This window comes from Epinephelus lanceolatus, chromosome 13 (assembly GCF_041903045.1).
Source record: "Epinephelus lanceolatus isolate andai-2023 chromosome 13, ASM4190304v1, whole genome shotgun sequence".
In the NCBI taxonomy this organism is placed as follows: Eukaryota; Metazoa; Chordata; class Actinopteri; order Perciformes; family Serranidae; genus Epinephelus; species Epinephelus lanceolatus.
The window spans coordinates 29,925,648-29,952,387 of NC_135746.1; the positions used below are offsets into that span (position 1 = coordinate 29,925,648).

A 26,740-nucleotide genomic window follows, 5' to 3' on the forward strand; every position below is an offset into this window, starting at 1 on the left:
TCCCTTTGCCTTTGAAATGCGCCTTACTCTGGCCCAGAGTAAGGCGCATTTCAATAGCAAAACCCATTTTACACTGCCTGCTCACGCCTCCCGTATGCCGCCTCCCTGTGCTGTATACAACGTGCAATTGCAGAAATGGGAACACAGTGGTCTTGCCTCGGAGCCGGGAACGGAGGTAGTAACAGAGCCAAAACAACTTTTTTTCTCTCCAAGCAGTCTGCAGGGTGGGATTCATGGGTGGTATGGGTGTGCCGTTTTGACAACGTGTTATGCGTGAAACCCGCCGTGGGAGATTTAAAAGCAGCTGTTAGCACATAGCACATCGTCAAAGAAGAAGAACAGCGGATGAAAATGCCTGCAAATTGGGAAAACAGTGAGGTCTGGTAGCTCCTTACTCTCTGAGCAGAGGATGAGATCAGCTGCTATATAACAGGAATGGTAAATGATTGTTTTAGCCACGTTATGCCATTCTTACTGTTTACGAAGCCCTTCCAACGCGTTATATGCCACACTAGAGGCCGACACTACTGCGTTACATGTCACGTGTGTCATGCCTCTTTTATCGTTGGATTGCAGGAATGAGGTGTATAACCTCACACTGGATTAGGGAAAAAGTCACTGTTATTCTGTTCTGTGTTAAAAGGCAAAAGGGGTATTAAAAAATTACCTTGTTGGGGCCCTGTAGCACAATCTCCTTGTAAACAGGGTTTAAAAGTAGAAGTGTATACACCTTAAATGCACTTGCACCATGCACTTTAGATCATGAGCTATAGATTGTTTAAATAGAGTTCAGTCTTGAACTAGAACTAGTTGTTAGATTTATACATAATGACTTGATTTAAGTAAAATTAGCTAAACTAGCATGATAGAAGCTAATATAAGCTAGCTTAGCAAAATAAACCATCATGTAAATTTTACGTCATGACAGGATGCAGGTTTGTTTTACCTAGGAAGGCAAAGGCATGACCAATCCTACTCTGCCCAGGTTTGCCTCTGATTGCCTAATCCTGCCCAATCTGACTCTTGCCAAACCAACCAACAATGGCAACGAGCACTAGCCAATCAGAGGGAGAGAAGAGTTTCCATCTTGAGAAAAACAAATGACTATCAGGACAAGCCAAAAAGCCTTCATTTCCTGGTATGTTTTTTGACCAAACAGACACTCACCAAATATGGCCATCTCTGTCCCCTCGGGAAACGGTGGAACAGTCCTGTTGCCGTTCACATCATGTTTGGCTGCATGAGAAAGAGAGACAAAATAAGAGGCTATGAACATTTAAGTGAGAGGGGGAATAAATACTGAAGTGGCCTGTACATGGCAAATATTAGCAAGATGACGAAATGCCTCTTTAATTTCGGTGTACTCAAACTGCAAGGGACTGCTTATCAATTTTTAGTACAACTGTATCCCATATGCACCTTCCAGCCACCCAGAACACACTGAAGGGATTACATATCTCATCTGGCCTGTGAACACCTAGAAGGTCCCCCAGGAGGAGCTGAAAAGTGTTGTTGGGGAGAGGGACATCTGGAGTAGAGCGCGGCTCTGGCCGCATTTTCCTAACTGAACCCGACCCGAGTCTGAGACAGTTATAACTGAGCTTGGCCCAACTTCAACAGACTTTCTGATTTTTAAGTCCGAACCCACCCAAGCCTGACGCAGTTTCTTCTTCATTATCACCTGCGTTGATGACTGAATTGAAATGCCTCCATATCGCCGATTTCCCTGCATGGTTTTCGGCAGTTTTAAACTTTCCTGAAAGAGTTTTGTCTGGCGTCCTCCATTTTCATTAGTTCAGTCTGAACATTTACCGCCTCCTGCCTGTAATGTAACTATTGGCCTGTGTTGAGTTCAGGCGCTACCACATAAATAACAAATTCCAGTACTTGAATAGGCCACAGCACAACACAGCAGCATGTCAAGTGTGCCAAACCCAAGCCGAATCTGACCAAAATTTCTGATTTGTTATTCGAACATGGCCCGACCCGTCAGGTCCCGTCAGGCTGCAGTAGGGTATCCACACTCTAATCTGTGGTGCTTTGCTTGACCTGCTGTCCCTGCGACCTGGCCCCGGATGTGGATGAAAATGGATGGATGGATGTTCAGTGTCATGTAGTCAACATGTAATGTCTCAGTCCTTCGATCTTTTATTTTATAAAAGTAGAAATACCAGAGTCTACAAATACTCCATTACAACTTAAAAATAACTTAAAAATGTTACATAAGTAAAACTACAAAAATGTACTTAGATCATAAAAAAATAAAAGTACTCATAATGTAGAATGGCTTCTTTCAGAGTTTAATGCTATAGAATAGTTTATTACTCAGATTTTATCACTGATGAATACATTTACACATGGGCGGATTGTGTGACAATGGGCTCCTGGGCACAGATATGCAAAAGACCCCCACCACCTCTTCCCTCATTGTTATTTTGTGTCTCGTTGTGGTTGTTATGTTTATTTGTAGTCATTTTATGTCTTCCAGTAGTTTTTTTGCCTGATTTCAGTGTTATTTTATCTCTCTTTGCAGTTCCTTTGCATATTTTCATGGTCTTTTTGAGTCTCTTCTCTGTCAGTACTTGTTAATTTGAGTGAGCCTGTGCCCAGTAGGCCTGTTCAGTGATCCATCCATGCATGAAAGAGCTTTTCAATGTTGTAGTTCATCAACGTGAAGCCAAGTTTAGATACTTTGAGTACTATTGGGTAGATTAGTAGTGTAGTTCTACAGTACACCATATCATGTAAGCATATGTTATATTTTTTTATGTAGAAAATAGTATAAAGGGCATGAAATTGAAATACTCAAATTATGTAGGCTACAATTTGTCATAATTATTCTTAAGCACAGTATTTGACGTATTGTACTTGGTTTCATTCTACCACTGCCTGTGTGAACATTTACCAGACCAAAGCCAAAATGCAAATACTCTAGTGTAGTTACATTCCTCAGTGGGAGTCGACAGAAAGGCAGTGAGCTAAAATTGTTATGGAGCTCAGCTGACAATAATTTAGGCTAAATGACAACCAATCTTTTGTGTCAGTGTCTATTTCAATTGTTTGAGTTGCATAAAAGATCCGTTTTCTCAACAGAGCTGTTCTTTTCTCTGACGAGAAGCTTCTGAAACAGCATGAAGGCTGCTCAGGATCTCATTTCTCTCTCTACTCTTCATTCAGATCTGTCTGTAGGTTTTTTAAAATGGACACTAACATCCTCCCACACTGCTCTGACAAGATTTCCAAACAGCTTTCCATAAAATATTTATTTGAATTTAAAAAATGTTTTTCATAAGACTCAATTACCAAAAAACAAAAAAATACAGTACTGAATTCACCTGACACACACACACACACACACAGTGACCCACTTAAACAGTGGCGAACAGCTCTGCATAACTTCGTAGCAGCTGCATTCACTCCAATCAACACAGAGCCAGAGGTGCACGAGGACCCATTTGAGGCCACCCAGCCACCTGGCTGAGCTAACACGCATTAGCGTTAGCATGCCGGAGGCTGTGTGTGTGTGTGTGTGTGTGTGTACAGATGGCTTGCTGTACAATGCTGTGGGGGAGGGAGATGGATTAAAATAAATGGGATGGGGTAGAATGAGAATGAACTCAACATCTGGATCCCTCCTTGCGCCCTCCCCCTTCTTTACACACACACAAACACACACACACACAGAAACACACGCACAGTCTTTATGCATGGAAGCATAATTGTTGTGTGGGGCAGCATGCCTATAGACAAAAGCAACCAGATGGATAATGCCAACCAATCAGCAGCCCCCCCCCTCCAACACACACACACACACACACGCACACACACACACACACACAAATCATATTTCGTGAGGCAGACTTCATCTTGTCAATCAGTATAGATTGTGCATTCTTTATCACAGATCATGGTGACTTGGTACACACACACACACACACACACACACACACCATCTAAAGTCGTCCTTGTTTGCCTGATTACACGAACAGCCTTTCATCCCGCTCAAAGACAGCACGTGTCGGTACGACTGTCTGACAGACTGACAGGCATCTTCAGAGACACATTCTCATCCTCTTCTATATTCTGATGGAGGAAGATTTTGGAGCGCTGCAGCCATTTTCACATCTTGATTGGTTGGGTGCAGCAGCAGCTCCTCACCTTCAGTCCCTTTACAGTCCCTACTGTTCATTTAGCCTCCTGTCTCACAGTGTTCCTGATGTCAGTGCTGTCAGGTCGCTTTGGATTCACAGCAAAAAGTGCTACAGAGTCGTCCCATCAATTTTCATTTAAAGAAAAATAAATAAATTTGTCTAACCCTGTGATGGAGCTCAAAAAAATATGAAATAAAATTGAACTTACATAGCATGTTTCATACTTCACTAGAGATGAAAGGTGCAAAAAAGTAGATATATTAAAAACATAAAATTGTTAAAAGTAAATAGAAACAAAGAAATGTGTACTGTATAACAGACATGAGAATAAAATAAAAATTCATTAATTAAATAAAATAATGCAAATAGCAACATTACAGCAATATAATATTTCAGTATTTTTACATGTATAATGTTGTGCAATTTTTATCAAATGTGTGAGAAACTTTTTGGTTCTTGACCATATATTGTGTGTTTTATTAGATATTTTACGAAATTGTTTTCTTTGATTGGATGACCATAACATCAGTGTAATGTGATTATAATTTGTGCCTTAATATACAACACCCTGATCCTTTTATCATGTTAGCCATGTGATGAATAAGAGCCTTTCGAGAACTTTCATATCGCCATGATTCCAAAATGAAAAAAATTAGGATCCTGTATCTGAGCACTGGTACAGATACTCTTCTTCTTCCTCCTCCTCCTCTCACATTATCTTCTGTGTGCGTTAGTAATGGCTGCCTTCAGGGACCAGCAAAGGCATGTTCATTACTGGCTACACAGGCGGGCGCGCACACACACACACACACACACACACACACACAGACACACACACACACACATACACTGAGAGATAAACAATTTAAATGTAAATGTCAGTGGGGAAAGACAATAAGTCCAGACAGAATACTAATGAGTCTAACAGCTGTGTGCGTGTGTGTGTGTGTGTGTGCGTGTGCATGTATGCATAGCGGGCGTGATTAAAAATAAAACAAAAGCCTGGAAGCAGAAGAGGCAGATCAGCTGGCTGTCACCTATTTCCTACTGTACCTCTAAACACATCCATGCTCTGAGATGTACACACTTTGATATTAACTGATTATATCACACACACACACACACAGGCACACACGTGCGCGAGCACACACACACACACTCAAACACACAGGCCTTTAAAAGGGGGGGATCGGCCAAAATGTCCTCACTTTGCACAAATGTCCTTACTCTGTCGCTAAAATACATCTTTTGGTCCTCACAATGTAACATGTACAAGTACATACAAACATACACACACACATGCACTTGTACAACTTTTGGAAAGATCAGAATAAGAGCAGAAGAAACTACAATGTTTTTGATCAATATTTACTGGTGAATCAGCACTTGTTATAGAGGGGTAGCACTAATTTAGTCATACATAATTGAGAAAAAAAATATTTAAGTTATAAACTGGCTCTGCAGCTTTCCTGACTTAACCTGTTTTTTTTTTTTTGTACGTATTTTCACAACTCCTGTGCAGGATTTGTTGGTTTGAGTTTTGTGAGAACAACTGACCTGAGGGTTGGACTACGAAACAAGTTCGACAGATCAAGGCTTTCCTTGCCTGAGCTGGCTCAACAAACCATAAAGCCTCAGTCAGAGATACCAGATACCACGAAGGTGGTTAACAACTAGCTCTATTAACCCAGGCTTTCTGCTTCAGGCTCTGTGCACGTTCCCATAAAACAAGTCAAATTACTCGTTCAGCGCATCATTTGACTCTGATCCGATCCGTGACCACCTACCACCGCCTTTACAGAATATAAAAATGAATACAGTTAAGCGAAAAACTATTATTTCAATTGACGCAAGCTGGCAGTATATTATTAATTGTGTGAATTCACAGTTTAGTGTATTTATTTTACCACTCAGTTTATTTCTAATATGACAGCTGCACATCCTACAGCTCTTGATGCAGCAGATTTACGCGTTATACTTAAGGACTGCATTTACTGTCCCATAATACGTGGAAATCATTTTTGGTTTTTGTGCAAATAAAAATGAAATGTATTTTAGTGGTTGAATATTGTCAGTGATAAATACCAATTGACTAATCTTTTTTTTTTTTTAAATTAGAGCTACATTAGCTGTTACATAGCAGCAGTGTCACAGTCTCCAGTCTCCTTCACCGAGTATGTTTTCCTTGCCACACCCATCTCATCAGGCAATTCCACTCACCTGTGTTCTTCAGCACACCTGTAACTCATCTCATGCAATCAGCCCAGCATACTTAAGCTCCAGCTCCACACACACCAGTTGCCAGATCGTCTTCGCTCTCATGCAAGCCTTTCCAGCAATTTGTCTTGGACTGATCACCCGTTGCCGACCTGTTTCGTCCCCGTTCCTGCCTGCTCGCCTTGCCCTCGGACTGATTGCAAGATCCCGACCTGTTTCTGCTCTGACCCTGCCTGCTCGTCTGATCCCCGGCTATCGACCTCGCCTTCTGACTCTGACATCGAGCTTTCTGCCTGTAAGTCCCAACTGTGCTGGTTATCTGATCCCTCGTCTGTCCCCGACTCTCCAACTGTCTGTTCCCCCGCAACTGTTCATCTGGACTGCAAGTCACGTAATCTCCTCGTGGACGGGAGGTTACGTCTCTGACTCCCCTCCCGGCATTGCGGGTTCAAACCCCAGCTGTACCAGTGATTTAAAAGACTGTGCTCCTGTCTGGCACTCATCTCCACCTCGTGGCTTAGAGGTAACGCCGCCGACTTTCCCCCCGGCGACCCGGGTACGAGACTCGCCTGAAGCAGTTACACATTCTCCTGTGTTTTCGATAAAGACTGTTGATTACTTCATCTGCTTGCTGCTTCGCATCTGGGTTCTTTCCTGTGAGTCTGGACGTGACAGTACGATCTGGCCAAAGATGGATCCAGCGAGTAGTAAGCCCTCCCCACTTGACAGACTGGAGAGAATTGAAGACACGCTGGTGAGCCATGAGGGAGAGAGAGAGAGAACTCCTGGCGGTCAAGTTGGCTCTGGAAGAATGGCGTCACTGGCTTGAGGGTACCAAGGATCCCTTTCTGGTTTGGACCGACCATAAAAACCTGGAATACATTAAGACTGCCAAGAGACTAAATTCCCGCCAGGCCCGTTGGTCACTACTCTTCACCAGGTTTAACTTGACCCTTTCCTATCGCCCTGGTTCTCGCAATACCAAGCCTGATGCCCTCTCCCGGCAATTTCTGCAGGACAACGAGGTTGCTGAGGGACCGGCCCCCATCCTTCCGTCTCCCTGTGTCATTGCCACCCTTACCTGGGACATTGAGGAGCGGGTGAGAGCAGCTACTCTGGATCAGCCAGGTCCCAGCACCTGTCCTTCCCACTGCCTCTTCGTCCCAGAAACGTTAAGGTCCGAGGTCCTGCTGTGGGCCCATGCCTCCAACCTCACCTGCCACCCTGGTTCCCGGCGTACTCAAGAGGTCCTCCTCCAAAGATTCTGGTGGCCCACGTTGGAGGAGGACACCAGAGACTTTGTTAAAGCCTGCCCGGTTTGCAATCAACACAAGCCCTCACATCGTGCCCCAGCGGGACTCCTGCAGCCACTTCCCATCCCTCACCGACCCTGGTCCCATGTCTCCTTAGACTTCGTCACTGGCCTGCCCCCCTCAGATGGACACTCTGTCATCCTCACAGTGGTAGACCGGTTCTCCAAGATGGCTCACTTCGTGCCCCTGAGCAAGCTGCCCTCTGCCAAGGAAACGGCCCAGTTGGTTCTTCACCACGTCTTCCGCCTGCATGGTCTCCCTGTTGAGGTCTCCGACCGTGGGCCTCAGTTCTCTTCCATATTTTGGAAGGAGTTCTGCACTCTGATTGGGGCCATCGCCAGTCTCTCGTCTGGGTTCCATCCCCAGACCAATGGCCAAACGGAGAGGAAGAACCAGGAGATGGAGACGGCCCTTCGCTGCATGGTCTCCCAGAACCCGTCTTCATGGTCCCGACAACTCCTGTGGGTGGAATATGCCCACAATTCCCTCGTCAGCTCTTCCACCGGTCTGTCTCTATTCCAGTGTGTCTACGGGTACCAACCCCCACTCTTTCCTGCCTTGGACAATGATGTCTCCTGTCCTTCTGCCTTAGCCTTCACCCGTCGATGCCGCAGAACCTGGGCCCGAGCCCGTGCCACCCTCCAGAGGACGGTTGACCGTTATACCTCCTCGGCCAACCGTCGACGCATCCCAGCTCCGACCTACAAGGTGGGTCAGAGGGTGTGGCTTTCCTCTAAGGACCTTCCCCTTCGTGTGGAATCCAGGAAGCTTGCACCTAAGTTTGTTGGCCCCTTCCCTATTGAGAAGATCATCAGCCCGACGGCCGTGAGATTGGCTCTTCCCCGCACCATGAGGGTCCACCCAACGTTCCATGTTTCTAAGATCAAGCCTGTGCACGAGAGCCGTCTCCTCCCTGATGCTCCTCCTCCCCCCCCCTCCTCGCCTCATCGATGGGGGTCCTGCCTTCACAGTCCGTCGTCTGATCCGCTCCCGTCGACGAGGAAGAGGTCTACAATATCTCGTCGACTGGGAGGGTTATGGTCCAGAGGAAAGATCATGGGTGCCTGCCCGGGACATTTTAGATAAGGACCTGATTAGGCAATTTCACCACAGACATCCTGACCAACCTTCCCGCAGGAGACAGGGGCCCCCACCTAAACGACCTTCTGCCACTGGTCCCTCCACCGCCTATACCTCCGAAAAGAATACAGCAGAGGAGGAGGAGCCACCGATCCCACCACCACCTGACATCCGGGAGGACTCGACCTCAGAAGAATACTGAACCCCCCCCCACCCTGTCATCAGATCGATCAGTTGGGACGTCAGGAGCCCTCCCTTGAGGGGGGGGTTCTGTCACAGTCTCCAGTCTCCTTCACCCAGTATGTTTTCCTTGCCACACCCATCTCATCAGGCAATTCCACTCACCTGTGTTCTTCAGCACACCTGTAACTCATCTCATGCAATCAGCCCAGCATACTTAAGCTCCAGCTCCACACACACCAGTTGCCAGATCGTCTTCGCTCTCATGCAAGCCTTTCCAGCAATTTGTTCGCTTTGCCCTCGGACTGATTGCAAGATCCCGACCTGTTTCTGCTCTGACCCTGCCTGCTCGTCTGATCCCCGGCTATCGACCTCGCCTTCTGACTCTGACACCGAGCTTTCTGCCTGTAAGTCCCAACTGTGCTGGTTATCTGATCCCTCGTCTGTCCCCGACTCTCCAACTGTCTGTTCCCCCGCAACTGTTCATCTGGACTGCAAGTCACGTAGTCTCCTCGTGGACGGGAGGTTACGTCTCTGACTCCCCTCCCGGCATTGCGGGTTCAAACCCCAGCTGTACCAGTGATTTAAAAGACTGTGCTCCTGTCTGGCACTCATCTCCACCTCATGGCTTAGAGGTAACGCCGCCGACTTTCCCCCCGGCGACCCGGGTACGAGACTCGCCTGAAGCAGTTACACATTCTCCTGTGTTTTCGATAAAGACTGTTGATTACTTCATCTGCTTGCTGCTTCGCATCTGGGTTCTTTCCTGTGAGTCTGGACGTGACAAGTGGTGTGAAACGGACTTCAGCAAATCAGGACCACACATAAAAACATAATCCAAACTGGTAACTAGGGCTGTAGACAACCAAAGAAAATCTTGGTCGACTAAAGTCGTACATAATCTTCAACTAATCGATTAGTCATGGGAAAAAAAAAATCTGCAGGTTATTTTTACTTCTGTGGTGGTGTGTCTGTGTCATTCTGCAGTTACACCCCCAAAACATTAGTCAGCGGTCGAGGACTGTGTTAAGTGCTGTAAAGTTTAGTTCAAATCAAACTTTATTGATATAGTTGATTCAAAACACATATTGCTTAATAAAGACAATTTCAAACACAAGTACGCCAATTGGCTTCACAATAAGTCGCAGAACTGACAGACAAACACTTGTCTTTATCTGGACACATTTTCCCCACCAATACAACATGCTAACATTATTAGCACAAGTCTATGGCATTTTACATTGTATAAATTAGCCTAGCGTCTAGCGATCTTTTCCTCTTCTCATATAAAACCAGGGACAACAGCAACATTTAACAAAGGTAAGGACACTCAATGTGGCTCCATTACAACTCACAAGGTTCACTGACGAAACAACTGTCTTATACTAAACACGTTTTCCAAGCAAATACAACATGCTAACGTTATTAGCACCAGCCTATGGCATTTTACATGGTATACATTAGCCCAGCGACGAGCGGAGATTTCCTCTGTTCATATGAAGCAAGGATAAATCCGGAAGTATAAATCCCTGAAGGATAAATCACATACATGACTTAAAATGCTATTTTAGTGGAAGCTTTTCTGTCTTCACAATTTATTGTTTCTTATCTGTGAAATACAAGTAAATACAAGCTTCGTTTCCACTGAGGGAAAAGGTGTCAGTATACAGAAACAGACAGGAGGAGGTCTGCGTCACTGCGATGCTGAGCGTGAGGGTGGGTGAGTTCAACTTTCTGTCAACAACGGGGGTGTTTCACAGGTAACTTAGCCTGCCCTGAGTTAAAACAGGCAACTACTTGCAATGCACCATTCTGTAATACTGCCGGTTCACACCAATGCAACTAGATGAGATGGTGTATCATCTCTATGCAACAACTCTCTGTAGTTCTGTTCTGATTTCCAGCTTTTCAGGCTTATATTGTGGCTGAATATAATTTGTAGCTTCGTAAAATATGAATGAGGATAGTGACAGTGAGATACTGGCTGCAGTTGTAGTTATAGTGACAAAACAGCAAAAAACAGAAACAAAACGAGTATCAGATGGACTGTTGTCACAATTGATATACCATAATAACATCAATAACCAGCGCCAATTACTCAGTTAGTAAAAATGTGTGTGTGTGTGTGTTAGCATCAGCCAGCAGCATCAGCGACTCACAGTCCAACACCGGCACACTGTGAGGACAGAAACAGAGGGCTTGGCGGGGATGTAGCACCTGCCGCAGCAAGAGAACACGCCGTCTGCGGTCATTTTGACTCGTCCAGCAGACTTTACTACAAGCTGACATGCTGTTAAGACAAGCGATGTGTTTGTCTAAAACCAGCTGCCGGCGAACTGAGCAGCTAAGTTGCAGGTGACACCATCAACGGTGGCAGTCGAGCTCAGACTGGCCTGTTCACGCCGCTGCAACTTTTCTCTGCAACGTTCTAAAAGGGCTTCATTTCATTGTGAATCATTGGTTTGAACTGGGCTTAACGTTACTGCTTAACAAGTTCTATCAAGTAAATTTATAACGTATTCTTTCGGCTGAGAATCTGTATCGCTCATATATTGACATTGACTATCGAGTGGCTCTATCCTACAGAGCAGTGAAAAGGGCTTTTTAGCCGATTTTAAGGTTCAACGTTCAAGTTGAGTCTAAAGTCATCAAATTTTTGTGTCTTAAGTTTGAATCGAGTCCAAGTCATGTTACTTGATCTGAGCAGCAGCTGGTAAATTAAGTAAATATGCTATAGAATAGAAAACAGCCTGATCACCACACAAGGCTAAAATGAGGGATAAATCATTTCCCAAACACAAGGAGGAAGAGATAGAAAATGAGTACCTTTTCAAAAACATTCATTAATATTCTACAGTTATCTTTTCCTTCACACCCACACACACACACACACACACATTCTGTATATACAGAGGTATTTTTCTGGAAAGTAATTATTCAGTGCGGCACTCCTTTGAAATGCCTGTTCTTGTGGTCGCTTTTATCTCACTGGGAATGATAACAACACTTCTTGTTGATTAATTGAATTCATATTCTTGCGTGAGGTTGAATGCAAACAATGTGTGTGTGTGTGTGTATGAGATTCTAGACCATGGGTTTCCTGTATTTTCACAGCATTGGTTAACCTTGCATTAGCACTCTAAGCAGACTAAAGAAACAAAAACACTGAGGATGAGCATAGAGAATTACACGAAACATACTGTTTCTCAAACTTGTCTTGTCAAGTAAAAAGAGTAAAAAATATTTTGAGCCTTTTTCGTTTGGCGTCTTGTTTCCATGAGCAAAATGGTGTTTATTTCAACTACATAAAAGGCGGTTTCTGACTGGTTTGTGCAGGCAACTAATTTTCTTTTATTTGGCGGTAAAGAGCAATGTACGAGGTTAGAAAGCACTTCAGGACACTTCACATCAAACAGCCAGCCACTTCATTTTAGGTACGCGTGTAGTGTGTGTGTGTGTGTGTGTGTAACCAGCCTGCCTCCCAGTCTCTTCTACAGCTCCAAAAATCCTGTCACAATAATAAGCCTGATCACTGAACAGGCCTATATCCATGGTGACATCTGTGACACACACACACACACACACACACACACACACACACACCCCATTAGTGCTGCTCTATTTCAGCTCAGGCCTACATGCGTGTGAAGGCAGGCGGAGCTGCTCCAGAATCAGCACTCTGTTTTATCTTCACATCCTTCATCACTTTTTAATTTTCTGTAGTGAAACCTCAGATGATGATAAAACGCACAAGATAACAGTAAAATAAACAGGTCAGCACTGAATTTATTGTTGCGAATTGACAATGCAGCCTTCTGTATCACTACAAGGACTTTGATTCTTTAAACTCGTATCCTTCAGATTTACATCAGTTAAGATAAATGCCTCTGTAGAGAAAGTTTCACTACATTTTGCCAAGATAACAACCAGAAGACAAAGTATCGTTACGTCATCCTGCACACAGAGCTGACTGAGATGCTGAGTCAGGCTCGTGCGTCACAGTCTTAGATTGTGTGGCACTCTTTTTTTTTTACTTCTTTTTTTTAACTTTTTTCCATCCATTGTTCACCAGAAGCATAATGTATGAGTACAATGGCTGTGGTGAGAACAAACTTTAAATTTACAAAGGAAGACTTCAGAGAATTCAAAGGAAATGTCATAAAGGTCGAAACTGGGATGTTCCAATTACATTGTCAGCTTCTTACAAAAATATCTACACAGGAAGCATTCAGGCACAGCATTATGTGTGGGTCAGAGGGATCAGAGGCCACCACACAATCACCATAGCAATACACGGAAAATGTACGAAAATAAACTTGAATTACGAGAATTAAGGTCAAGTATCGAAACCTTCCTTCAGGAGCAGTACATAACGAACTGAATCATGACGCAGATTTCTGTGCCTCCTTTCTAAGCCAGATTGTGTGCATAGTGAGTATGCAGCTGAGAGAAAAAAATAGCATGACAGTAACATGTGAAAGTGAGGCTGCTGCGACCAGAGCAGAGTATGAAGTTAAACATGGCAGTGCAATGAGTGAACAACTGAGGCTATTTGTCACTGAATCTATGCTATGACTCCTCAAGACCCAACCTGAGCTCACGTGTTTTGTTTGCCATGTGTTGATTAAAGTGAAGGAGGTTAGCCCCAAAGTTAGTGAGCGAAGTTAGCTTCACACTGGTAACTGACCAGACTCCCTTAAAGTGGACTGTTAAGGCGGACTGGCTATTCTCAATGCAGTGACAATGTTAATCGCCTTTAAACAGAAAATGGAGTAATGTCTAGCTGCAGAAGTGTTTCGTAAGTAAAGGAGACAATTACTGATCCCAACTCCCAACTATTTTGCTAGATGTAACTGTTATTTAGTGTTAAATTACTGTTGTTGGATTACGTTTTATGTACTATGTGAATAAAAGCTAATTTGTTAGTAGTTTTTTTTAAATTCATATTTATACATCAACGTTAACTTGAAACTGTTAAGAGGTAATATATTTTTAAGCTTCGTTTTGTGCTTTATTTTGGACAAAACGTATCGGCTCAGGCACCGTTTCGGCACCAGTACCATTTTCAAAATATTGTTTTGGCACTGGTATCATATAAAATCCAAAACAATACCCAACCCTTGCAAAAGACAAACACGCAACAAACAACTGAAATCCTGTGTAGACATGGCACTAAATTGATACCTCACTCCCCAAATTATCATTTCTATATCAATTACTCACCCGGTGTTACACTGAATTCAGGAGGAAAACTTTGTTAAAATTCAAAACATTTCCGCATTAACACCACAGGCACGCTACTTGTCCATGCCTGAGACTGTTGATATGAAAGTGTTTGGGAAGTACTGAGCATATGACTGGATAAATTAGACTTGGATTATACTGCACAAGTTGTGTGATAGTCTGTAAATGGATATAAAGATAAAGTTATAGCTTTGCTGTTGTTGACTGTGGACCCCTATGACTTCATTCACCAAGAATTGTCTCTGTTTTGGGTTCTTAATTCACAGTGGAGGCATGCAAGAAAAGCAAAGTTTTCTTTGCAAATTCAATGTAACACGGGGCGAATCACTGAAATACAAATGATCATTTTTGGGGTGAGTTATTCCTTTAAGTCCCTAAACATCAGGATGCCCAGTGGTCTTTATCATCATCAACTGTCTCTTGGCAACTCTTTCTGAAGAATCGATTAATTATTTTGTCTGTAAATGGTCAGAAAATAGCCAAAAAATCTCATCCAGAACTTCCCAAATTAACACCTTAACATTATTTCTTTTGGGAATAACTAATTGATTATTTGAATAATCATGCATGAAATTTACTGGAACTCTTTCAGTAGCAAATCAGATTACTTCTATTGAATGTCTGCTAACCACAACACACCACAGAACATGACAACTGAGCAAACTCTACTGACACAAAACATTACATGCACTCGAAAGCCACAGAAAAAAAATAAGAAAAAGGACGCTGAGTAAGATGACTGATATTCTACATGGACATGTATTCATATGATATGATATGTGCTCACTGGTATACTGTATATCTGAAACAACTATCTATGTCTGTGGTTCTGAACATGCTAAAGACAGCAGGCTAACATTCTCAAAATCACACTGACAGTGAGTTTTCCTGGATAAGCAGTGCAGCTGTGACACGTTATGCCGACTAAAATATCTTGCTGTAGGTACTGAATGTATTTTCACAATCAATATCAGCAAAATACAAGTGGATATCACCACGGTGATTTTCTGCCTCTGCTACCTGTTTCTGTCTCCCTATTTGCTGGAAATTAAAGGCCCAGAGACCAGACCTGGGGACTCTCGATGCTGCCCTGAGCCTGGAGAGGAGCTACAACCTGGCCTGAACGTCCAGGGCTCCCCCCTACTCCTCCCCCTGGAGCTCCAGACCTGACAGTGATAAATGAAACACTGCAGCTAATGTCTGGCTAGGGGATATTGGAGAGTCTACACACACACACACACACACACACACAAAGATTGCCTCAACTGCAGTGCAATTAAATCTACAAAGTAACCTCCCCCCACCCTCTCCTCCTCCTGTGTCTCTCTCTCTCTGATTGCCTGGTTTCTTCATCTTCCTCCTGCTCCCCCCTTTTCTTATCATCCTCCCTCCTCCACCCATCTTTCTCTCTCTCTCTCTCTTTCCATTTATTTCTCCCCGCTACAGTGTTCCTCCCTCCCTCCATCCGAGCCTCTCAATCAGCTCCTCTGATTGCCATCATCGTTTTTATTACTGCCCATCATTACAACCATCAGTGTTATCCTTATTGTTCTGCTGCTGACAGCCTTCTGTGCTCGTCTCACAACACACAGCGCGTCCCAAGGAAGATGTGCTTGAATATTTTAAAGGTTTTATGTTTGAAAAACAAACTGCTTCATGGGCTTCAATGAGCTTTAGACACAATGGCCAAGGTTGTTGTTGAGGAGATGCTTCCGCTTGTTTGTAATTAGCCCAAAAAAATGATGAAGGTTGTACATATTGGATTTACATTGTCGAGACCAGAGTTTCTCCTGGGAAACTACTTAGCAGGAGCATTAAGCTGGCAATAAAATACAAGTTTAGCTGGTCAGTAAATGTACAACCATTTACTGTATCTTTAAATCGATGCTTAAAGTAAAAACACGTGTCCAGCTGGAGATACTAAAACCTCAAAGTAGAGGTGCCAGTGTTGGTGTTCTTTCCCTATTTTGGTCTGTTAGGATCCAGACTGCCCTCAGATCTCTTTTTTGAAAATAGATTACAATGGGTTTGGGTATGTTTTACATGGTTTGTTCCACACCAGAGCCCAGATTTGACCCTTAAAACCAAGCTCAAACTACACGAGTTTTTAGCCGATCTATCAATCAATCAATCAATCAATCAAACTTTATTTATATAGCGCCTTTTGTACATCCCAGATTCATTCCTCCCCACAATCGGAGGAGAACTCTAATGTGGGACTTCGGTTGATACCCATGATTATTTGGTGATGTGATGTGAGAGGTTACTGATCCAGTCTTAAACCTCCTGAACTGCCCACAGACTCATCAGAGCCACCCTGATCATTTTAAACATGTCTTATATTTAGGATTTAAAATCTAAATGATCCCCCTTGTTAAGAAAATGACCAAAGTGCACCCACCCCTCTTTGGCTGAGTCCAGACCCAGACACTGTTGGAAAGAGGAGGGTTTTTTTTTAGCTTTCTAATGAAATCAGTGTTGCTTTTGTTCTCCAAATAATAACCAAAATATGTCAAAATTACATAATGACTGTCACCAAGTCACGATTTTGAGAAAAACACCCTCAGTTTTTAATATGGTGGCCAAAAAGATGCGTGGCAGAGCCCACTGGCCTTCTAAACTGGGGGCACATGCTGTACTCCAGCGGCTGTACTAGAGTGAAAAATACACAGAAATGCTCAGGGATACTTTTATTTTATAGCCACTGAGGTAACAAAAAAAAAAAAAAAAAAAAAGCATATCCAACAACAGATTATATGTCGGAAGAACTGTGGTCTGTTTAGTGAATGAAGTTAGCAAACACAGTTAGCAATGGACTTCACAGAGAAATAATCACAACTTGAATGAATATTTCAAAAAAAACCTTTTTTTTACTTTTTTGTTTGGTCAAATCTTACAGACTACAGGAATAGGCAATAATGGATAATCAGACTTATTGAAACAAACCATGTCCGCATTAAAATCCATGAATTGCCTACTGATTACGGCTATGATTACATCAGTATAAATAATAATGTCCTTATAAGACGGTAAAACCCATTGACTACTTATTCAATATTCAATTATTATTGATAATATGTCACATTGAAATGTAATTAATTGTTAAGAACTGTACTAACTGAACATTATCCATATTTTCCATAGTTTCTCCTTTTACTTACCACCAAATCACATGGTTTAATGGGAAACTTATTCTGAAATTATTCAGAAACTGCTGATTAAAGTGTCACCACATCTCTACGACGATTCATGTTTATGAATGACAGTGTGTGAAAGCCTGATGCAGGATATATTTTTGTGGTCACAAAATGCTCTGACAATATAGAACTATCTCCCACACTACACCTTCTTCACCTTGTAAATGTATTAGAAAGGTGTGTTTCCTGCTCTGCTGGTCTTTTCTTCATCTTCTCTAAACCTTTGAAACACTTGATTGACAGCTATGTGTGTAGTTAGAGTGGTGCCTTCTATGTGTGTGAGTGTGTGTGTGTATCGATCAGTCAGAACCATTAGTAGTGAGGCTGTGTGTGTGCGTGTGTGTGTGTGTAGGTATGTGTATGTGTGTGTGTGGTGTAGAATGGTGTGGCGCTGTGAAAAGTACTTAATGCACTTTGCACTTAAAAAGATGGCGGACTGACAGTCCTTTCAGACATAGAAACTGTAAAATCACTGTGTACACCTATATATTAAAGTAATGGCTCTTTGAATTCACACATAAATGTACTGTAGGTCTATATAGTGGACAATGTTGCTGTAGAATAGAAAGGGTCACAGTGCTCATGAGATATTTGGCACACTAGATTAGTCATCTTTAGTAAATGAAGGGATGTATAAAGACTTTTATTAACATCAATACATTTATATGTTGAGCAGGCTGCTCTTCATCCAGCTGTGTACATTATTGTCTCTTGGCTCCTGTGTTTAATATTAAAACTACAGCTAAACTATAAGGCACTTTAGTATTGCTATGTTTAGCAGGTAGAGGAGGAACTGATTGTATAAAGTACTCACAAGTTAAAGTCCTACACTGAAAATCTTATGTAGATAAAAGTAAAGTAGTAACATTTTACTGATAATTCTGTTCTTTTACTTATATGACATTTTAAATCCAGGACGTTTACTTAATCACAGTCGCTTGAACAAAGTGATGCAAACCATGAATATGTTACATTTGCACGTTTCACATAATATCAACATTCCTAAAGTGACAAAGTACATGAGCTGATTTTGTGATTGGGAGGTGGAGGGGACGGTGGATGGCCTGACTTCTAGGTGAGACACCTGCCAAGCCACAGACCGCTGTTTGAGACCAGCAAACAACGATAATGTTTGTTTTTAGATGACACTTGGCTCAATGTAAGTGGCACCAAACGTGGATGTTTTTTAGCAGCATATCACAGCATTTCCATGCGATTTCCAGCATTTCTAGCACTGTCATGTCTGCTGCATAACACTGTTTAAACCATCGCTTCTAAGACCCTGTGCAATTTACATACTCTGTGCAATATCCCATATCTTATTATACTGTGTACATATTGTAAATAGTCTTGTGTACAGTAATTCAATTTAGTGCCTTTATATATATGTATATGTATATGTATATTTATCTATATGTATATATATATACAGTACAGGCCAAAAGTTTGGACACACCTTCTCATTCAATGCGTTTTCTTTATTTTCATGACTATTTACATTGTAGATTCTCACTGAAGGCATCAAAACTATGAATGAACACATGTGGAGTTATGTACTTAACAAAAAAAGGTGAAATAACTGAAAACATGTTGTATATTCTAGTTTCTTCAAAATAGCCACCCTTTGCTCTGATTACTGCTTTGCACACTCTTGGCATTCTCTCCATGAGCTTCAAGAGGTAGTCACCTGAAATGGTTTTCCAACAGTCTTGAAGGAGTTCCCAGAGGTGTTTAGCACTTGTTGGCCCCTTTGCCTTCACTCTGCGGTCCAGCTCACCCCAAACCATCTCAATTGGGTTCAGGTCCGGTGACTGTGGAGGCCAGGTCATCTGCCGCAGCACTCCATCACTCTCCTTCTTGGTCAAATAGCCCTTACACAGCCTGGAGGTGTGTTTGGGGTCATTGTCCTGTTGAAAAATAAATGATCGTCCAACTAAATGCAAACCGGATGGGATGGCATGTCGCTGCAGGATGCTGTGGTAGCCATGCTGGTTCAGTGTGCCTTCAATTTTGAATAAATCCCCAACAGTGTCACCAGCAAAACACCCCCACACCATCACACCTCCTCCTCCATGCTTCACAGTGGGAACCAGGCATGTGGAATCCATCCGTTCACCTTTTCTGCGTCTCACAAAGACACGGCGGTTGGAACCAAAGATCTCAAATTTGGACTCATCAGACCAAAGCACAGATTTCCACTGGTCTAATGTCCATTCCTTGTGTTTCTTGGCCCAAACAAATCTCTTCTGCTTGTTGCCTCTCCTTAGCAGTGGTTTCCTAGCAGCTATTTGACCATGAAGGCCTGATTGGCGCAGTCTCCTCTTAACAGTTGTTCTAGAGATGGGTCTGCTGCTAGAACTCTGTGTGGCATTCATCTGGTCTCTGATCTGAGCTGCTGTTAACTTGCGATTTCTGAGGCTGGTGACTCGGATGAACTTATCCTCAGAAGCAGAGGTGACTCTTGGTCTTCCTTTCCTGGGTCGGTCCTCATGTGTGCCAGTTTCGTTGTAGCGCTTGATGGTTTTTGCGACTCCACTTGGGGACACATTTAAAGTTTTTGCAATTTTCCGGACTGACTGACCTTCATTTCTTAAAGTAATGATGGTCACTCATTTTTCTTTAGTTAGCTGATTGGTTCTTGCCATAATATAAATTTTAACAGTTGTCCAATAGGGCTGTCGGCTGTGTATTAACCTGACTTCTGCACAACACAACTGATGGTCCCAACCCCATTGATAAAGCAAGAAATTCCACTAATTAACCTGTGAAGTGGAAACCATTTCAGGTGACTACCTCTTGAAGCTCATGGAGAGAATGCCAAGAGTGTGCAAAGCAGTAATCAGAGCAAAGGGTGGCTATTTTGAAGAAACTAGAATATACAACATGTTTTCAGTTATTTCACCTTTTTTTGTTAAGTACATAACTCCACATGTGTTCATTCATAGTTTTGATGCCTTCAGTGAGAATCTACAATGTAAATAGTCATGAAAATAAAGAAAACGCCTTGAATGAGAAGGTGTGTCCAAACTTTTGGCCTGTACTGTATATATATATATATACACTGTATACATATTTTATATTTTTAGATCTTGAATTTTCTTTATTCAAGCAAACCCTCCTTTTTCTGTCTGTGCTTTGAGCTGCTGTGACACGTGAATTTCCCAAGCGTGGGAATAATAAAGTTTATCTTCTCTTATCTTATCTTCTGGCACTGAACCTGAGTGTTTTTTTACAGACAAATTGCTGCGTTTCCAGGTGGCATTTGAGAAGTGAAGTTTTAACATACACACTATAAAATAAAATACAACTGTAGCGTATCCATGGTTTGCAGAAACGCATAATATGAACATTCTTTCAATAGCTGGGTTGTTTACTTTTTAGATGATAGTATTTCCACTTGGAGTTGGAGTACAGTTCACCCCAAATAAAAGATATATTTTTTCCTCCTATCTGTGGTTCTATTTATCAGTCTAGGTTGTTTTGGTGTGAGTTCCCGTGTGAAAGAGATACTGGCCATAGAGATACCTGCCTTCTCTTGAATATAATGGAACTAGATATCACTCGCTTTGTGTTGCTCAAAGTGCCAAAAAATACATTTAAAAAAAACTCAACAGCAATGTCTCTTTCCAGACATCATGACTCATAGACCTTGTTGTGGGCAGTTTCACGTAGCAACTATTTTCTTTCTACCAAACTACTCCCTCCAACCTACTGCTAGCTCACCTAGCACCGCTGAGCTAGCTCACGTTACAGCTCTGCTGAGGGGGACGCCATTAATGTTTACATGTCGTGTTGTGACGAGCACAAGCCTCTGATCAATGAGTAGATGCACATTTCCTTCTGCACTGTGCTTCGGTTGGCAGGTGCAGTTTGGTAAGAAAAAAAAATATATAGGCCTATATTTGGGATTTTCTGGATGTGGTGAACTGTCCTGTAAGTAAGGCATCTCTTCCATCCACTATTACCCCCTTTACATCTAGCATAATCCTAATTAAATCAGATAGAACACCATTAAAACTGAATATCAGAGTGACAACACAGTTAACCTTTCAGCCTCAGTCTGTCTTGTGTCTACTTCCTCTCCATCTCTCATTCAGTGTCGAACTATAGCTCTGTCTCATCTATTATGTGTCTCACATTCTCCCCTTAAACGCCCGTCATTTCGCCCGTCAAGGTTATCAGGACACCGTGTAAACAACAAAGAGCTCTGCTGATGGAATCACACACACACACACACACACACACTTTCATTCACTTGCATCCCTCTGTGTTGTCGTGGTAACCGCTATGACAGAGGTAAGATGGATTGAGGAGCACCTGAACCTGATAACGCTGCACAGTCACTCAACATGTACAAGGGACGTGATGGACGGACTGATACGGGTTTACAGCACCGGCTTCACCTGGATTCACCTCATCTGATAAACTACATTGTCACAAGTATGTGGACACTTACACCAATGTGATTGCTTGACAGTGGTGGAGGAAGACTTTATATCATTTATTTATAAATAAAAGTATTAATACAACACTGAAAATTGTTTGTTACAAATTCTGCAGTGAAAATGTTACTTAAGGAAAATTATGTGTTGTATACTGTAAAATACAGGCTACTTCTTATTAAAAGTAAATGAATCAGGTCAGAAAAATCTTCCCTGGGACTGTCATACTATTACAATGATATCACTGAATTATTATGATTTACACATTAATTTAAAAACAGGATTTTACTGTTGTAGTTGGTCACGGTGGAGCTCATTTTGATCTATTTACTAATGATTTTTATATAACGAATGAATCTGCTGATTGTTTTCTCCCTTGATGGATTATTGTTTGTAAAAATAGTGGGAGATGCCATCACATTTACTCAGAGGAGGGAAACTTAATACTGCAGAGATCGCAGACTCTGGCTCAAAATAACGTCACCAAAGCAAGGTGGCAGCAGCCATATCCGACATATTTTAGCTTCATTTCTGTACAGTCGGGGTAGGTGGAGATGCGTCGTCCATCTTTATGTAGAGTCTATAATTTGAACATCTACACTTCCAAGACAACTCGGCGAACTTTGTCTGCTGATAAAAGTCGGATATTCCAAAAGCTCCATAACAGCTGAGGCAAGATAATCCAAAATGATGTCTTTAAATTGCTTATTTGTCTGAGACATCTTAATCCATGAGTGTTTAATTCACAATAATATGTGTCAAGGAAAAAGCAGACAATACACACATTTAAGAAGCTGCAACAAAGAAATGCATGGTATCTTTTACTAAATAAATGACTCTGAGGATTTGTTCAATACCACAATTATGGTAATTTCTTTAAAGGTCAATTGTCTTTCATGTCATAAACTAGACCATTTTTGTCTATCATTGTCCAGTCCTTTTTGTCTTTGATTCTGGGGTGCAAAAACAAAACAGAGCAATGAGTATTTCCAGTTAAAAACACTGATACAGTTCTTCACCAGCTGAACCTAACTGTGCTAACTGTTAATTGGACTACAGCTGGAGCTGCTGTGGGCTGTTTATATGGCGAGTACCAAAACAGCTGGTCGAAGGGTTTTTGGCTTCAGCTGAGCTGCTGCGTTCAGCTCACAATGTGTAGTGCCAAGAAACAACTTTTTGACTCTTTCAAATCAAATTGAGTCCCAGTTTAATTAGTATAATATCACTCCTGATACTTATGTCAAATATTCCCTGTAACAAGTTCCATAAAAATAAGCTGCAACAATAATGATTTACACCTACACGTACACCTGCTAATTAAAAGACCAGCTGCTGGATGTCTGAGTGCATCTGCATGAGGCTGTGATGAGGGTGACATTAACTTCTTCATTAAGCTTTCCGTTTCACTTTTTCCTTTCTAAGTGTGTGACAGTGTGGAGGGGGAGAGGTTTAGTCTAATGTCAGCAATATTAATGTCCAGGTAACGTCAGAATACAAAGAACAAGCATGAGATTTTTAAAAAGCTCTTAAAAGGCCTGATTTAGAAACAATTAACCACTGAAAAAAGGGTACATTTCAGGCTATACTGTATGAGATCAGACTTTTAAAGCACCTTTGACACTAATCAGCCTGATTTACCAACAAAAACATTGATTTTTTAAATTATTCTGCTGTTATTACACCTTTATAAGCAACTAGGGCTTGTGACAACAGACATCTACTCTTTATCATTAATTCAATCATAACTTACTTTGTATTTAAACTCTTTTTTTTTGTTTGTTTTTTGTTTCATCTTCTTTAAGAAACAGCGTCAACAGCCACGTCTTTGCAGATCTGTGGTGCTGTAGTTCAGACAGACAGTCACACGGATCAAAATTTCATTTACTGGAAACCACTCTAATGATAGATTCACTTAAAGAGACATGTGCTTGTTTTTCTTGAGAGGCCACTATATTTGAATAGTTGTTGTTTTATTGTGGATTTTTGTATTATATGATTTATTTGTTGCATTTTAAATGTGTTTTGATACCTTGGCCAGGTCTTCCTGGTTAAATGAAGGTTAAGTAAAAATAAGAAAAATAAATAAAAAAGACATTTTTCCAGCAAAAAATGCCAAGTATGTGCAGGTTCTAGCTTTTCAAATGGGCGAATATCTTGCTTTTCCTTTGTCATACATGATGGCAAACACAATATATTAGGGCATATCGTAGGACAGACTATTGGTGCTTTCACAAAATATTCACACGATGCAGCCTTTTAAACCAGGAAAAGACAACATTTACAGTATAACTTTTCAAAATCTAAGACGATACCTTGTCTCTTATCATGAAACCGATACAGTATCAATAAATTGGCTATCCCTATTTACAGCCCTCGTTGAAAGCATTTTTTCGTATCTAATGTCTGCACGACTTTTATCACTACTTATGTGTCAATTATCCACAATGTAGACAAAGTAACATGACTGAAGCATTCTAAAGTGGCAAACTATTTGAAATCATATTTCAATGTTCTTAGTGTCACTAGGATATCGAATCTAGATTGAAATTTTGAACCCTTTCTGTATGATTCTATAATCTAGGATCTATAATCAAAAGCCTCCAAACAGCTAATAAATGGACCGTATGGTGAGATTATATTGTCAACTGCTGTTTCCAAGGTCGAGAAATAACTTTCAATCTCTACTTTATAGCCAATATGAAAGAGAACTCCTTAAAGAGTAACTGAAGATCTTATTTTTGCTGACCTCAGGTGGTTTAACTTTTCACCTCTCTGCAATGATGTACAGGTGTACTTCAGAACATTGTGACATCACTGTTGGGTGTGGCTACAGGTGCAACAGAGCTCATTTCTGACCACAACTACCTAACTACTGTTTCCAAGGTCAAGAGGCAACTTTCAGTCACATCTATCATCCTGTTTGCACAGGTCTGAATCTAAAACCGCTCCGATTCAACTCTGACTGCGTAACAATATTCATGTGGTCAAACAATATGGAAACAACTGCTTTGGGTCTTAAGTTAAGGCTTCTGGCCCGGCTTGGCCTGCTTCATATTCTTTAGGTCAGTTAAAAAAAAACAAACAATGATCACATTAACAAAAAGGCATACTGAATGTCTGCATTTTAACCCGTATATCAAGGTTCCGCCCTTATATTGACAGGAAACCCTATCACCAAAACACTTAAACAATGATCAAACTGATGTAGTCAAAGATGTCCAAGTATTCAAACACAAACCTCGTGCTTGGCGCAGGGTTGGCCTTCCTCTGGCTGCTAGTGGACTCTTCGAGGTCAAGCGTCCATTCTTGTCCAGTTCAGACACGTTGTTTCGTTCTTCAAATAAATACAAATACTTTGCTTCCATCGAAATTACAGGTCGACTTATCGGATTTGTGGTCACGCTACACTTTGTCTCCGAAACCTGGTCGGGTCTGATGGCTCCAATGCGGAATATCGTTCAAAAAGAGGAAAAACGCTGGTTTTGTTTTGTGGTTTCCAAAGCCCTTTCAGAAGCTGAGTTTCTGGTCTATTGAAAGTACTTTTTCTCTCTCGTCTTTTCGGAGCCGAAGCAGAGCTTGTCCCCATCCACCACCACCACCACCACCACCACGCCTGGACATTTCTTGATTTCCTCTGGCGCTGCAGCCCTGAGCCAGACAGACAAAGGAGGGGAAGCCCTGCCAAGTCTCTCCACTGCAGGCATGGCTTTTTCCTTTCCTCTCTGCTCCCTTGCTCTTTCTTCGTCTCTCTCGATTGTGGCAGCATTCCCGAGAAGCTTTGGCGATGCTCCAGCATGTCTGCCACTCCGTCTGAACCTTTCCATCCATCCATCCATCCATCCATCCATCCATCCCAATCGTCCCTTTCGCGATGGACCCCCGCCCTCCTAACCCACATCCTCCTTCCCTGTCCAACCCCCTCCAGTCCAAAAAACACTGAACACACTTTGGGTAAATCAGTCCAAACAGACTCTAAAAGACTCAAACATCTGACATCTTCCTATTTCTCTCTGTCTCTTTAACACTGAACCCAAATGCCACTGAGTCGATATCTTCCCCACGCAACCTTTACACTTACTACTTACTACTGTCATCTTTCTCTTTTCAATGTTAGAGGGTGGTGAGTGTGTGTGTGTGTGTGTGTGCGAGTATGTCTGAGTGTGTGTCTTGTGTCTTTTGTTCAGTGCCAGTGCAGATCTATTCATCATGTGCCAAGACTCAGCGCCCTCACTTGTAGTGAAGAGGGGGCAGGTTGGTGCCAACTGCCCCGACTGCCAACTTGGTGCTGCTGTCGGTCTGTTTGCACACACAAAAAACTCCCTATCTCACAAACACACACTTTTGTTTAAACCATTTACATGTTAGAGTGACAATTATCCTTCAGAAAAATAAATAAATCAACAGATGCATGGATTATGAAAAGCAAATACTGATATTTACGAATTAAAGCTGCTAATACCTGATATTTATTGCCTTTTTCAGTGTATTCAAATTAAAGCCAAGCAATATTTTAATATTATATTTATAGACTTTATACAATCATGTCAATATGTCATTTTATTTTACAATATTTGTATGTCTAAATTATTGGTTCTGACTGTAATGAAAAACGTATGAATGTAGAATTGTGTACCACCCTTATACATTTCATTATGGCTTGGATGTGATTTTGCAGATATTTCCATATCATGATTTGATGCCACTAGACACTAGAGGACTTTAAAAAGAGTATTTGTAAAGAGTTAAGTCTGACACCCTCACACATCTAAAGACAATTTGAGTTTTAAATCACAGACAATAAGAATCTTAAAAGACTGAAGATCTTGCAGAGTCACTATTTGCAGAACTACAGGTAGATTCCTTTTGAAATTATTTCCAATCCTGCTCCTGGTGGAAAATATCACGCCAAACTCCCT

General features: G+C 41.8%; 1 protein-coding gene across 2 annotated transcripts in view; it reads right to left on the minus strand.

Annotated features, from left to right (window-relative positions):
- Nucleotides 1–26,740, minus strand: part of msraa (methionine sulfoxide reductase Aa) — a 57,759-nt gene that overhangs the window by 28,914 nt on the left and 2,105 nt on the right. The window contains exons 1-2 of one of the 2 annotated variants that reach the window (XM_033648735.2): nucleotides 25,063–25,571; nucleotides 1,168–1,236 (exon numbers count right to left, since the gene is read on the minus strand). In XM_033648735.2, the coding sequence (XP_033504626.1) occupies nucleotides 1,168–1,236; nucleotides 25,063–25,189 (196 nt within the window). In that variant the 5' untranslated portion in view covers nucleotides 25,190–25,571. Of the gene's footprint in view, nucleotides 1–1,167; nucleotides 1,237–25,062; nucleotides 25,572–26,740 lie in introns of those variants that run through there. The other variant, XM_033648734.2, reaches the window with a different exon arrangement.